Below are 14983 nucleotides of genomic sequence, written 5' to 3'. Positions count from 1 at the left end.
AGCTTTCATTAGGTAAGTTGAAAATATTACTTGTTTTTATCTCTTCTAAAAATTGATCTTCATCAAAATGTTTGAAATCTCGAAAGCGTTTCGATTTATGAATTTCTTTTGTATTTTTTAAGTCAATCACAGTATAAATAAGATAATGATCACTCAGTGATATATTCAGTACATCAGTTTGAACATGTTTTTCTGGGATTGAGCTCAAGATGTGATCAATACAGGTTGCTGATTTGGTAGTAACTCTCGTTGGCTTAGTGACCAATTGCGTTAACAAGAATAGATTCTCTAGACAATGAACAGGATTATCATGAAGGGATTCATCAAGTTTATAATCTACATTCAAGTCACCAAGAATAAGTAATTCCATATTCATGTTATTTGCTTTTTCAAAGTTTTCTGTGATTTTCTCAAAATAAGCTGCATTTGTGTCTGGAGGTCTATATATACAACAAATTAGTAATTTGGCAAATTTCAGGCCTTGAATTTCTAGCCAGATGGCTTCTAAAGAACTGTCAGTAAGATCATCTCTTTCGATGCATGTCAGGGTACTCTTTACATAGATACAAACACCGCCGCCTCGACGGCCATCATCTCTATCACGACGGTAGAGGGAGTATCCTTGAATTTTCACAATTTCACTAGTAATTTTTTTGTTCAACCATGTCTCTGATAGACATAATATATCGATTTCCATAGTTTTCAAATGATAATTGATTTCATCTAGTTTATCAAACAAACTTCGAACATTGAGATGCGCTACTTTCAATTTTTTAGAGTTTCGAGTGTTAATTGTTTTTCTTTGTTTAATTTGAAAGTGTTTCTTCTGCGCATCTTTATCGGCACAGCCTTCCTGGCCAGATTTTTAGTTGTAGTTTTTATTCTTGCAGAATTTGCGTTTGTGACCAACCGAAACCGAGCTCTCTCTGCATTTACTTTTACGCACGACAGAGCAAGTGCATTATTAGTTTTATAAAATAGCAACACAGAAACAAATTCTTAAAAAGTTACAGTAAATTTTGTTGGACTTCTTCCGGGACTTCTACCGCATTGGTTTGCTTGAGCGTGCAATGTCAATTTTCTTTGCGCACCTTTTCCACTGCCGTGCAGTGCACCAAATAAGTTGGATGTCATGTGACGCGTATTGGCCAATCGCGATGCTTGAAATAATACACCTATTTCATAATCATGATTAACATACGCATCTTACCTACGCATCTCACTAATCAAATATTGCGAGCGCGAAGCCCGAGCTGAAAATTTAGGAAATTCAGACCTGAAGAAGAGCATTCTAAAGGCCACCGCACACCTTACGACTGTTCGCGATCCGATTTTTGAACAAATCGCATTTTGCTCATTTTCTGAAAATGGGAATGGAACATATCATTTTATTTGAGGTTAAAATCAATCGAAAGAATACTAATATAACAATTTTGAAAGATTGCAAGCCTTTATTTTGGAGTAAAAGCCAAATTAGTTTCAAATCGTAGCCGATCGTACGACTGCTATGACGTCATTACGACTAGATATTAAATTCGCTTTTATTCTAAGGAGGATGATAGCATAGTCACAGATTTGAACATAGGTATTCGTACGATGATTTAGAACATTACAGTAAGCTATTCCAAGTCTCAATATTAGCATCAAATTCTACTACATTTTATTCTGAAATCGGGTCGCAGACCAATCGTAAGGTGTGCGGTCGCCTTAAGGCTTGTTTGTAGGAATTCACTAAGACCATACATATTTCACTAACCAAATGATCCGAGCGCTAAGCGCGAGCTGAAAATTTTTGATATTCAGATTAGAAAAAGGGATATTTTAAGGACTGCTTTTAGGAATTCATGAAGAACAGTCGTATATCCCAATTCACTAATGCGAACGTAAGCACGGACATGAAATGTTTTATATTAAGACCTTAAATTTGGGCAATCACTTTAAGTAGTCATGAAAAAGAAGCATATGTCACTACATAAAACAATAATAACTCGAAGTGCGAGGAAATATATTTGGTGTATATTGACTTGAAACCGGAGGTTTTAGTACAACAGGATTATATATCTCGTTAAACAGCGAGCACCAAGAACAATGAAGACATAGGCCCTGAGCAAATTATGTTTCATGAAGTTATGAAAAAAAAAAACGATTCTTATGTAACATAACATAACATAATTATAATTATAACTATAATGAACAATAATTTCTTCTTTCCCACTACGTTTCTCTTCTTTTCTCCCTCTTTTTCTCCTTTTCCCCGTTTTTTTTTTGGCCAGCCGATTGGGGGGGGGGGGGGGGGCACGTGTCCCCCGTAGGTACGCCACTGACAATAACTAAGCTTATTTACAAGATATGCTTCGTCTGATCACCCCACATTTATTTACGTTTTGCCAGTCAAGATACAATGTATTATAGAATATGTAATTTTCTTTGTTTCTGAAGAAAGATAGATAAATAAACACTGTACTACACTTTGTGGTGCCATACCTCGATTGTGCCCCGTTGGTGAGAATTCTCGCAGCTTTTCTGTTGATTACGGACAACCTGTCATACAGATGACCCTGTAACATGTATAAAAGAAAGACTTGTTTCAAAAATATATTTGGATTTTTCCAGACTAGGGGGGGGGGGCGGGGTCACAAAATTATTATTTTTGGATGAAAGGAGACCATTCTCATTCTGATACATGCTTATACTGGTTGTGGTACCATTAACTGATCATCAACGGTATAGGGACACAGTTGCTGCAATCACACGATGCTATGCCGTGTATGCTGTAGGCCTCTATGTGTATTACACATGGCGATATCTTTACATGGATCGGTGAGCGCGCGCGTGTGTGTGGGTGCGGGTGCAGGGGCGGATCCAGCTTTTTATAAAGGGGGGGTTGGGGTGGTATGCGAGGGAGCGTAGCGACCGAGTCCAAGCGAGCGAGGGGGGAGGGTGTGGGAGGGGGTGTCCCCCCTCCCACAGTAGGGAAAATTTTTGAAAAATAAATACATAGAAATAGAATAAAATAAAATTACAAGTTTAAAAAAAAAGATAAGATTTAAAAAAATGGTCCCCGGATTTTTTTTTTGGGGGGTTGCAACCCCCCCCAACCCCCCCTCTAGATCCGCTTCTGGGGTGTGTGCGTACACACTGTGTGTGGAGGTGCCGTGGACGAGTGGTCTAAGGCGCCTGGCTATACATGAAAAAGTCCGGGGTTCGATCCCCGGCCGCGGCAGCCATGCCCGTGTGCAAGTCATTTAATCTACAATGTTCTTTTATCCTGCTTTCAAATAAATGGAAATGCTATATGCATTAATGGTAACTAAAAAAAAAAAAATACACGCGTATGTGACTGTGGAGTGTGCATGTGAGGTGAGGGATGTGACCATTTAACGTTAGCGACTTGGTTACATATTATTCAACATTTTCTTTCTTTTCAACTGAAAGAAAGAAAATTATATCCATCAGTGTATCATAATAACGAAACATTAGGTGTAACCGACCTACAGCAATGTATGTGAAACAAAAAAGAAGTGCAAACATTATGTAACTCATCATACTCTACACGTCCATACGCATTATTTCATGCGATAATAACTAACCTCAAATCTTGCAGCAGGCCATCTTGATACTGATATCCTTGGTTTGAATACAATTTCTCTGAAAAAGACAATATTAGATATGAAACCTAATAAGTCAGGTGAGTGTCACAGTATGTATGACCAGTGTGGGTTATCAGCTGTCGTTTTTTTCATAGACTGAGTTGGATAGCGAAAAATGTGACGTATAATAAAAATGACTGCAAATGGAAACAAAATAATCAGAAAGTGAGTTTCAAAAGTTGTGATGAGGAGTAAATCAACTGTTTTGTGTGACTAAGGGTGGATTAAGCTCTAGATTTCCTACGTGATAAATGTGAACATCATGATAACATGAAATTGACGTTATAAAATGATGCTTAGAAGGGCTGAAAATTGGGAGACAGAACCAATATATTTCCAAAATTCATCTCAAAATAAGGGCGGATCTCGCTTTTTTTTTTACAAGGAGGGGGTTTAAGCGAGAGATTTTGACAACTTCCCCCCAAACAAAAAAATGTAATAAAATGATAAAATAAAATAAAGTTTCACTATCAAAAGAAGGTCATTTCGTACCGAGAACTTTTTGACAAGCAAATAATAAAAAAGTTTTACTTTTAAATGAAGGTCATTTTGGTCCGGAGAAAAGAAAAGCACAATAAAAGGGGTTGGCTCCACAATATTGGTCATTAATTTCTTTTGATGGGCAGCCCAAAGGGAAGGGGGGGGAGTGTTACCCCCCCCCCCCCCCGTAGATCCGCCATGTTGTTCCATGTGAAATGAATAACGAATCATGTGGAGGGTAGAAAGTCGATCCATAAAACGTTTGTTAATGGGCCTTAAGTACACTTACTTGCAAGGGTTTGTACAATCACATTTGAGTTTGTTTTTCAAGAAGGCTTTAAAGATTCGTTTCCTGCAATTTACTGGAAAGAAAACAAGATGAAAAAAAATTAGAAGATGAATATATAGGACATTATATTGATATTTTGATATAGGTTTGATGTTTTTGTAGTAAACACCAGACAGACACAAACAACGTTTGTGAATTCGATTACGTCTTTTTGATCACTGCAAAATAGAATATTTTCCTGTCATTTTTAATACTTCTTAGCAGTATCAGCAGCATTCACTGTAAAAGTCTGTAAAATACTGATTTGCTTACCTATTATGAACGTGAAGTTTGGTGCGAACGAGGATAAAACCTGAATCAATTTCGGAAATTATACTTTAGATTAGATTGTTTTTTACTAGCATTATTTTCATTGTCATCCTAAACATGCATAACGGCATGAATACTGTATTTATTCAAGCATACTACATAAAGAAAAACCAATCATTGTGATTTCGTGTATTCTGGTTATTGCTAGATGTTGCTTATCCTATATTGTAGATTTCAATTTACATCCTTTATTCGTTTTTAAAACGCTCTCACTTCATTGCTTCTTGTCTTGTCGGGAGCAAAAGACACCTTTATGTTTGGATGATCTTCATGATTGAATATCTTATTTTATAATTTGTAGATCGTCAGTAATAATAACCGACGGTCTCCTTTGAGTTTGCCACTTTTCCCAGGACAAAAAGAATAAAACTATTAGTCATTTATAAGAACTAATATTTGTTTCTTCCCTTTCCAACTATCCTTATGTATCCGTTCATCTTAAGTGCCTTTGTAATAAAAAGCGTAAATAAAGTCCAACAATACATGCAACCCATACTAGCTTCTGGTTTGATTTTATTATTTACATAAAACGTTATCTGTTATAAAAATTTTATGTTAAATGAATGGGAGCATCGTGGTCTATAGGGGTTATGACTCTCGTCTTTCAATCTGAGGGATTTCGATCCCAAGCCATGGCGTGTTTTCGTTCAACAAGACATCCACATTTTGCTGCACTCAACCCAGGTGAGGTGAATGGTCCCTGGTAGGATTTTTTTCCTTGAAACTCAGCGCGCGTAACAGCTGCTCTGCTAAAGCCAGGGTGAATATGCTGCATTACTGTAGAACGCTTATCGAAGAGACTTCTGATAAAAGTGTTAACCGCTATATAAGCGAGCATAATAATTGTTATTGTAAATTGCACATACGGATATAATATTATCAAAAGTATATTTCTCCTCCAGAAGTAGAGGTATCCCTTTACTGAATGCATAATAAAATAATAATATAAATTAGCGAATCATGACTAAGAAAAAAAAGAAGGAATGAGGCCCTTTCCTATGTAAAATTGAAAAAAATGTATAGATGTAAATGTCAGCATGGATATTGTACATTTCAAAAAATAGATAAAAAAAGAGGGGAAGGATCTAATACCTTGTTTGTCATTATTGAACTGACACAGAGTATCATTGACGAGAAGATCTGTGACGCATGAGCAGTCAGATTGCAGGATTTTCTGAAGACACATCTTCGCACAGGAACGCTGGGAAAAATCATATTTTTCTGGTTGGTAGAAGGACGCATGCTCAGAAATGCAGTCGCCGTAGGGATTTTCGAGGCGAGATATGGAGGTCTGTTGAGAACAAAATGGGAGATGGCATATAAGTTCGACTTCGAATACAGTAGTATTAGAGATTTTGATACTTAGTGCACGGTAGAAATGCTTTCTTAATAAGTAAATGTATTAGGATATATATTCATTTGGTGATTTCTAGCTAGGTGTTTACTTGTTGGTATAGTTTAATTGTCAGTCTGTTTTTTCACATCAGCACAGAAAGTCAATTTACAGTTAGACCGATGGTAAATCTCAAATGACCTTTTACTGCTCATGCGCAGTTACCACTGTGAAAAAAGAGTCGTATACCAAACTTAAAACCAAGTTGTTCCTGAGACGTGTCCCAATATACACACTGCAGTCGATGAGCTGTCAATGTGATTTGGACAAATATATTTGACCAAAAAAAACACTCTCTTATTAGGTTGGAGGTTGGTGATAGGAAATTAATAATTGAGCCTAAAAAACCATCACCTAATAACACCAATCTTGACATAAATAATTCCGAGTTCTTGTTAAGTTTGTTTTATCATTCACGATTTATATTGAATACGTTCCATGTTGAATAGTATCCAATCAAATTCATAAGAATGGACCAAACTTTATGTATATAAATTGTAAAATTGTAAACTCCTGAAGAAGACGGAGGACCGTCGAAAATTCGAGTGAATAATAAAAACTTGATTAGCAATCAAAGCATTATCATCAGCATTACTTAGTTATATATATATATAAAATATATCAGGGGCGGATCCATGATTTTCTAAGGGGGAGGCAAATTTCCCCGAGGAAAAATTTGACAAGCAAAAAAAAAAAGTCTTCACTTTTGGGGAGGGGGGCACACTTCGGTTTTAACGGCATTTTTACATTACTAATTTTAATTGTGGGGGCACGGGCCAGCTGTGCGCCTCCTGGATCCGCCAGTGATATATATATATATATATATATATATATATATATATATATATATATATATATATATATTATGGTTTCTTGTCAATTGGAGGTGCTGGTTCCGAATATGAATTTTGCCACTTTCGTAACCTTGAGCATTTTCCTAAATCGACAAAATCCAATATCCCCGCCAAAATATGCAATTACCCACAGTGACTATAAAATGACTGTAATTGTTTTTTAGGAGTGAAAATATGATATTGACAAAATATTTATTTTCTTGAGATTCAAAATGGCCGTCATAGACCCCCGAATACTGATGTAGAATATGATTGGGGGAAAGATAAATTTAAAAAGAGCAATAAAAGTGCAGGTGATAGTGATCTATGAGTGGAATACTGTCTGAAAACATTTTTATTAACAAAATATTTCATTTCTCATACTATGTATTTTGATATTCAAAATGGCTTCCATAGACCCCCTGAAATTATGTACAATATAAAAGGAGACAAAAATCTATATTTGGACTTGCTTGACTATAAAATGCCTATAATTGTGATATATTAGTGAAAAATATCTGACAACATGATCTCTAATGAGATATATCATTTCCTTTGGCATGTACTTAATTAATGCTATATTTTGGAATTCAAAATGGCCGCCATATAGGCCCTAAAAGTAGGCCTATTATGTACATTGTAAAGGGGGATAGATAATTTTGACAAAATTTGGCTTTACTTGACCTTTAATTGCATATAATTGTGTTTTATAAGCGTAACTTTGTCTCAAAACATTATTTCTGACAAAATCTATCATACCTTATGTCATTTAGGTGATAAATGCTGCATTTTGAAATTGAAAAATGGCCGCCATATGCCCTTATCGTATTTTGCACAATCTGGATGGGGACAAATGATTTTTACAAAAGGGCATATGGCGGCCATTCTGAATTTTAAAATGCAGCATTTACCACCTAAATTGCATCAGATATATTTCGGTAGAAATCACGTTTTCAGACAAATTTTTTCACCCCATTCAACAAGTTCAAGTTCTGTTAAAATTATTCTTCCGCATTCGCATTGTACATAATCCTGTGAGGGCCCTAAGCGGCCATTTTGAATTATAAAATACCGTATTTATCACCTACCTGGTAGAAGTAATTATATATCGTGTTAGAAATCATGTTGTCAGACAATAATAAGCCAGTTCACGGTTAGCTCATGATCAACTTTTCTCAAATGACCTTTGTTATTTTTTATTAGGATAAGCACTATCATTTTCAAATGTAGATATTGCGTAAGCTTTACCGGTAGAGTATTCAAATTCTAAGAACAAAAGGCATTGTATAGACCAGGTGACTAGAATAGTACTTCAGGGATAAAGTTTGGAAATCTGTTTTATTGTCTGCCATTGGCACATTTGACTATTGTTTAGGCTACTGTCAAATACCAGTGATTATGAAGGCTCTATTTATTACTCTTCAGCTTGGATGTGATAAATATTTTGAAAGGAATACATGAATAATCATCAAATCACAAATGCCTATGTCAGTGAATTTGAAAACCACCTTCATGGTTGTCTCCAATGACCTTTTTCTGCTCGTGCGCAGTTTACAACCGTGAACAGGCTTATTTACTCATTTATCACAATTACATGCATTTATGTGGTGCTAGCCCTGTGAAAAATTTGTTTCCTGGTGGCATTGTAAATAATAGTATAATACTATGGCGGCCATTTTGAAATTAAAAATACAGTATTTAACACAAATATGACACCAGAATGATATATTTCGTTACCAATTATGTTTTTGAGACAGTATTCTACTTATTGATCACAAATACACGAATTTTATTGCTCACTCCTGTGAATTTCTTGTCCTCATTTGGCTCCATAATACTGTTAGGGGCTTTGGCGGCCATTTTGAATATAAAAAACACACTATTATCACATTATATGAAATAATATATTTCGTTAACAATCATGTTTTCGTCAGTATGTAATTCGTTTATTACAATGACATGCATTTTAGTGTTCACTCTCGTGATTTTTTGTTTGTCCCCATTCCCATTGCAGAATATTGTTAGGCCCAATGACCATGATGACGGCTATTTTGAATATCAAAAGACATAAGAAATTATGTATTTCGTAAGTAATTATGTTTTCAGACGTTACTTCGTTCATAGTTCACAACTAGGCCTATTTCCAGTTTAGAGCTCACTTTCACAGGAAAATTTTCCCCATTCATATTGTACATACTGGAGTATACAGGGGTTTATGGTGGCCATTTTGAATATCAGGGAAAAAAATGTACAAAATAATGTTTTCTGTCAGCATTTTACTCCTGCGTCAAAATTACATACGTTTTATATCAATTTGTGTGCATTGTGTTTGTGTTTCTTTATTCTCCACAGGTAATTTGCATATTTTGAGGAATCTTATTTGCGGAAAATGCTCAAGCCTCAAGGTTACACGAGTGGCATCATTTACATTTGGAATCAGCACCCTCGAATACGACAATGTCAGGCATCCATTCGTTTATATGTATATCATTCATTTCAAATAATGTAAAGATTGAAATTTTACAGAAAATTTTACAATGCTTATATCACCATTATCAGTTCTAATGGAGCTATGTGTCAACAATTTATATTGATATGGAATGTAGAATGAAGAGAAAATACAACTAATCTAACAAAAGTTTGGCACATTTTCTGAACTATACTTTGTAAACATAATATCAATACCTTTGTGATTCCGATTGAGGTCGCGAATCCAGGCGCTGCTGCGATCCCGTCATCCTCGGGGAAGGCATAGATGCGCGCGTCATTGATGGCAACCTTCACTCCGGAATTAGGGCTTATGACACCAACGTATTCCGGTTGTTCTACCATCAATGTCAGATGAAGTCCTGGGGACATTTAAGAACAAAACGCATGACCTTTTGAATGACTTTACAAACGAAGAAAATACATATATGAAGGGCCAAAATGGATGCTGTTATTACAAATAGTTTGAGAAAAACGTTATTATTTGTTTGATAATCTTTGATCAATGTCACTCAATTCTATTTTTCATAATAATGATAACAGGAAATACGTGTTGAATTATAATATTGGCAAACCTATTTGACTAGCCATATTCTAGTTAATCATGCGTAAGCATAACGCTTGTGAAAAAAAAACACTCGTTGGTTCAGAGGTTATAACGGAGTAAGAAATATCGAGACAAGGGGATGGATCATATTATACTGCATAGTGTAAGATCTATCTTTATTACTATATTCAGTATTTTAATTTCATTTATCTTTTTTCATATTATGTTGTAATTATCATAATTACTATCGTTTTTATTAGTAGTATATTATTATCATTATTGTTGGATGTAAATTATTGGTTGGATGTAGATGACATCAGTAATTATAGACCGGTCTCAAACTTAACATTTCTAGGTAAACTCATCGAGAAGGCGGCATGTACTCAACTAGCTGATCATATTGAATCTAATAATATTTATGATCCTCTCCAATCTGCCTATAGTCCAGGTCACAGCACCGAGTCAGCTCTGATCAAATTAAAAAATGACATCATGTTTTCTCTCGACTCAAATAATGTAGTTTTTATGGTGCTGTTAGATTTATCTGCCGCGTTTGATACAATAGATCATAACATTTTCATATCTCGGTTATTCAATAGAATAGGCATTAGGTCTACAGTCTTATCCTGGTTCCAATCATACCTGTCTGGATGGACTTCGCAAGTTGATATTGATGGCACATTGTCAAATCCCATAACTCTAGAATTTGGACTCCCTCAGGGGTCAATAGTCAGACTTATAGGTTACTCAATATATACTCTTCCAGTTGGTGATATCATCCGAAATCACTGTATCAATTATCATTTTTATGCTGACGACATACAATTATATGTTTCTTTTGATCCGAAGACTCCTGGAGCTCTCAATAATGCACTGGTTAAACTCCAGAATTGTATATCAGATATAAGACAGTGGATGATAGTGAACAAGCTAAAAGTAAATGACAAGAAAACTGATTTTTTTTTTGTTGCGGCCTCTACTTAGGCACTTAGAGCACTTAGGTCGGCCAGTGATCACCTTCGCCTCACATATTCATTAACTCGTACATTAGCTGGTGACAGAACTGTTACGGTGTCGGCTTCAAAATCCTGGAACGACCTGCCACTAATAATTAGACAGTCTCCAACATTAGCAATTTTTAAAAAGTCATTAAAAACTCATCTCTTTCATACTTTGTAGTTTTTAAAATATTACATTTAATTAATTCATTGTAAGCGCTTTGGGCCTAATGGGAAAAGCGCAGTACAAATAATAAGCAATAATAATAATAATTGTTATTATTACTATAATATTCATTATTGTTATTATCATTATAATCATCATATCCATCATATCCATCTTAAGACATAATATTTCTATTCATTGTTTCCTATAAAATCAGGTTTACCATATTGAGATCCTGTTCTTGATGTGGTTTTACGCCTTCTTCTCCTAAGTTTATGAGCATTATTGAACACGAAACAGTTTCCGTACTCAGCGTTCTGAATGACACTGAAATTTCTGAAAAAGACAAGAGATCGAGAAAAGAAATCATTCAAAACAATGTTCCATCATTACTTGCAAGTGGCCACATTTCTTTTAGTTCATCTTGATTACGTTCTCATCTCGTTGATTTAGCTCTGCATATTATTTGTGACTTTCATGTTAACAGCTTAATCCAAACATCTCTAAATCAGTTTAATTATCGTCTTTTCTTTTAATCATATTGCTTGTCACGAAATCATCCATCAAAAACATATACATTGAGATGAAATAGAATAAAGCATCTTGAAAACGTTTTGGGGGGTATGCACACCATCAACATCCGCTTACTTTTATTACCAACCTTTTGTCAGAAAACCGTCGAAATGTCTTCACAATCGCGAATTTAAAATTATGAAAAATATGCGTAATTATGACAGACTATGATTATGACAGAATAACATGACCATCGTCATTGCATTATAAGTAATTTAGAATTTTAAGAAGACATCCATATAAAGTAAATTTGATTTATTTTATCTTTGGGGCCCGTTTCATAAAGACTATATGTGACCTGCCACCCCAAAACCAACCATATATGTCGACCAAAATGAATATTGAAATTTTTTATTGAGCTTGAAAATTCATTTCCTAATCTTTAAAATGATATATATGATATGTTAAAATTGACCAACAATAACCATTACAAGTACTTGATTGAATGCAGAGGAAATTCAGCAAGAGCTTAAAAAATAAGGAGACAACAGGGTTTGAGATTTAGGGTTCACTCAAGCATGAGGTGTGCATACTGTGTAATCTCCGTGAAACTTCCAAGCAGCCCGAAAAAGTAAGAAACTCTTTGTCTTGTATCTTTTCTTTAATTCAACTTCACGACTTCAAATTTTAACAGTATGAAGAAGAAGAATTGCAATTTCAGATAAATATTTTTGTAATTTTTGGTTTTTGGAGACTTAAGTACTATTCTGGCTATTTACAGAGAACCTTACCTGGCGACTTTTTTGGTGACTTTGGGGTAGTAGGTCACATATTCAACTATTGTAACTTTGTCATTATTGTAACTACCATGAAAAACTTGATTATGACTGGCTGCTGAGACCTGTTACGGTGGTAGTTGCCATAATGTCAATTTATTATATTTGTAATTCCTTATGAAACATGTCCAAGAACTGGTTTAGCGGACAAAAAGCAATTGTGAATTTACGTACTCCAAACATGAACCATGTATAGTTATATCAAATGGGTATCCAACATGCGAAAAGTAAAGCTAAGTAAATGTATTCAGAATACTGAAGCCATAAGCTTGTGGATGCATAGGGCAATCTAGCTGTTATTTGATCTCGTCTTGTATACCATGGTGTAAAAGTAAAGAACACGCATTTCAAAATTAAAAATTGTACCGGTATAAATTATTTAATTAAAGTCAGACCTGAATCAACTAATTTCGTATTCATCATCATCATCACCATCATCATCAGCATCACCATTATCATATCATCAGCATCATTCTCAGTATTATCAATAATTTTAGATGGGTTGCAAAAACTTGGCAGTTCGACAACAAAGCCCAAAATCTCTCACGATTATAATGATACCTATTTCCATAATCACATTTGTGTTTCAGTTGAACAAAGTCATTATCTTTCTGTAATGTTCTTTAATTCAATTTGGCATATTTGGTGTAAGTACGATTATATACTTACTTAAAGCTACATGGCTCTGTATCGAAGGCGCACTGGAGAATAAAATCATTTGCCCGATGTCCAAGTTCACGTATCTCCTGTGCAGTCGGATTGACAAGGTTCTTGAAGTTACTGAAGTCACTTGTTTTAGAAATATTGTATAAGGCGTCCCAGTCATCTGGGTCCTCGACTTGTCTGAATTCGTCGAAATTATATTCATCGTCCATGGAGTCTAGGAAAACATCCAAGAAAGGGGATAGGCTATCATTTTATCTTTATGCAAATTTACAAATCATCAGCAAATGTGATATTAAACAAAGCCAATGAGAAGTTTTTGAATCATGCTGATATATGTTCTTGTTTGAGTGGTGACCCTCCTGGTCGATCGTTAATACTAATACTGACATGACTGAGACACAAATGTGTTTTGTCATGTTTGTGGGAAGGGACTTACGCGAGGCCGGGGCAACAAATCGGGGCACCGCATATCAGGAACCAGGTGCCACTCTTTGGGAGAAAAAACTTTTATTTGACGAATAACCAGAAAAGCCATCGACGTCAAAATATTGTTGGCAGGGGCTTCCGCTGTGAAGTGTTGGAAGGGGGTAATATCAGCAGTTGCTCCGGAGTTGATTTTCCTAAAACCGCCAAGTTGAAGACGCAGTCACATAACCGCTATCTTAGTTATTATTGGCATGGACTGTCTATAACCTTGTGCCTCTTAATACTCCAGAACCATGAGAACGGACCGATAATGTATCACTTACTTAAACTCTGAATACAAAATGTAAAAATATTAAGAAAGAATAGTTTACACAGTATGCAACGGCAGGAGATTACTTACCATGGGAGTAATCGGCGCTGAGTGCTCGACGACGCCGACCAGCAGGCGAAGAAAGTTCTGCATCTGTTGTTGCTGTTTCTCCTCCTGGTGATGGAGAAACTTCAGAACTTTCAAAGAACCAATCATAGTCAGAATCATCAAATCCAATTCCGTCAACATTGTGATCTCTATCTAGAGCTGCCAGTTTCTCGAAGCGGGTACCTAATAGTAAACGATTATTACATCAGTACATCGTGATCTTGTTTGGTACTTAATCCACACTAACCGAATATTACGATTATTTTATCCCAACTGTTGTCAAGGAGTCTTGCACTTTTAGTCTTCCGAATGATATTAGGACCGATTAAAAATCACATATGAACATTCTAACAAATTCTCTATCAGTAATGATATAACTAAATTGCCATCGATACATTACTAAAGCATAAATGAACGTTGTCTCAGGCGACGTTTTTACAGCCCAATTTAATGAACTTTATTCTAGCTTCCGACACATAACATCTTCAGGCAAACTAAAGCTAAATTACCCTTTAGTTTTGACCGCCGCAGCATGTTCAGATTACAAATAGTGACTGCAGGGAATTCGAGCCTTGGTTCGGTGACAAGAGAGATTTTTGTAGTAGTTGGTCGACCGATGAAGGAGATGATGAGCATCGTACCCTGGTAGAGAAAAGCCCCTATGAAGATCAAGGTGACGGCGCACCAGAACAAACGGGAGTGCGATGGCCGGGACGAGTTTAGAACTCGAGGAATCCCATGCGTGGTCGCGTTATCGACGAACTCGTCGACGATTCTCCGACTTCCTACCTTCTTATACTCGTCGTTGTCTGATATTGCATATGCTCTCTCCGAATAATTGGCCATATCCTCCGGGGTCGCGCTTTGGTCTTTGGGTAGGTTATGCATGGCGATGTCTTGTTTCTCGTATGT

The 14983-nt window shown here is 35.8% G+C and overlaps 1 protein-coding gene across 2 annotated transcripts in view; it reads right to left on the bottom strand.

Moving 5' to 3' along the window:
• Positions 1–14983, bottom strand: part of LOC129260414 (degenerin deg-1-like) — a 22408-nt gene extending 7425 nt beyond the window's left edge. For both annotated transcript variants that reach the window (XM_064099967.1, XM_054898396.2), the window contains exons 1-9: positions 14581–14983; positions 14054–14254; positions 13231–13441; positions 11436–11548; positions 9700–9863; positions 5881–6079; positions 4420–4492; positions 3591–3648; positions 2485–2558 (exon numbers count right to left, since the gene is read on the bottom strand). In XM_064099967.1, the coding sequence (XP_063956037.1) occupies positions 2485–2558; positions 3591–3648; positions 4420–4492; positions 5881–6079; positions 9700–9863; positions 11436–11548; positions 13231–13441; positions 14054–14254; positions 14581–14959 (1472 nt within the window). In that variant the 5' untranslated portion in view covers positions 14960–14983. The remainder of the gene's footprint in view (positions 1–2484; positions 2559–3590; positions 3649–4419; positions 4493–5880; positions 6080–9699; positions 9864–11435; positions 11549–13230; positions 13442–14053; positions 14255–14580) is intronic.

This window comes from Lytechinus pictus, chromosome 5 (assembly GCF_037042905.1).
Source record: "Lytechinus pictus isolate F3 Inbred chromosome 5, Lp3.0, whole genome shotgun sequence".
In the NCBI taxonomy this organism is placed as follows: Eukaryota; Metazoa; Echinodermata; class Echinoidea; order Temnopleuroida; family Toxopneustidae; genus Lytechinus; species Lytechinus pictus.
The sequence above is the reverse complement of the archived record's forward strand: the minus strand, read 5'-3'. Positions and strand labels throughout refer to the sequence as shown.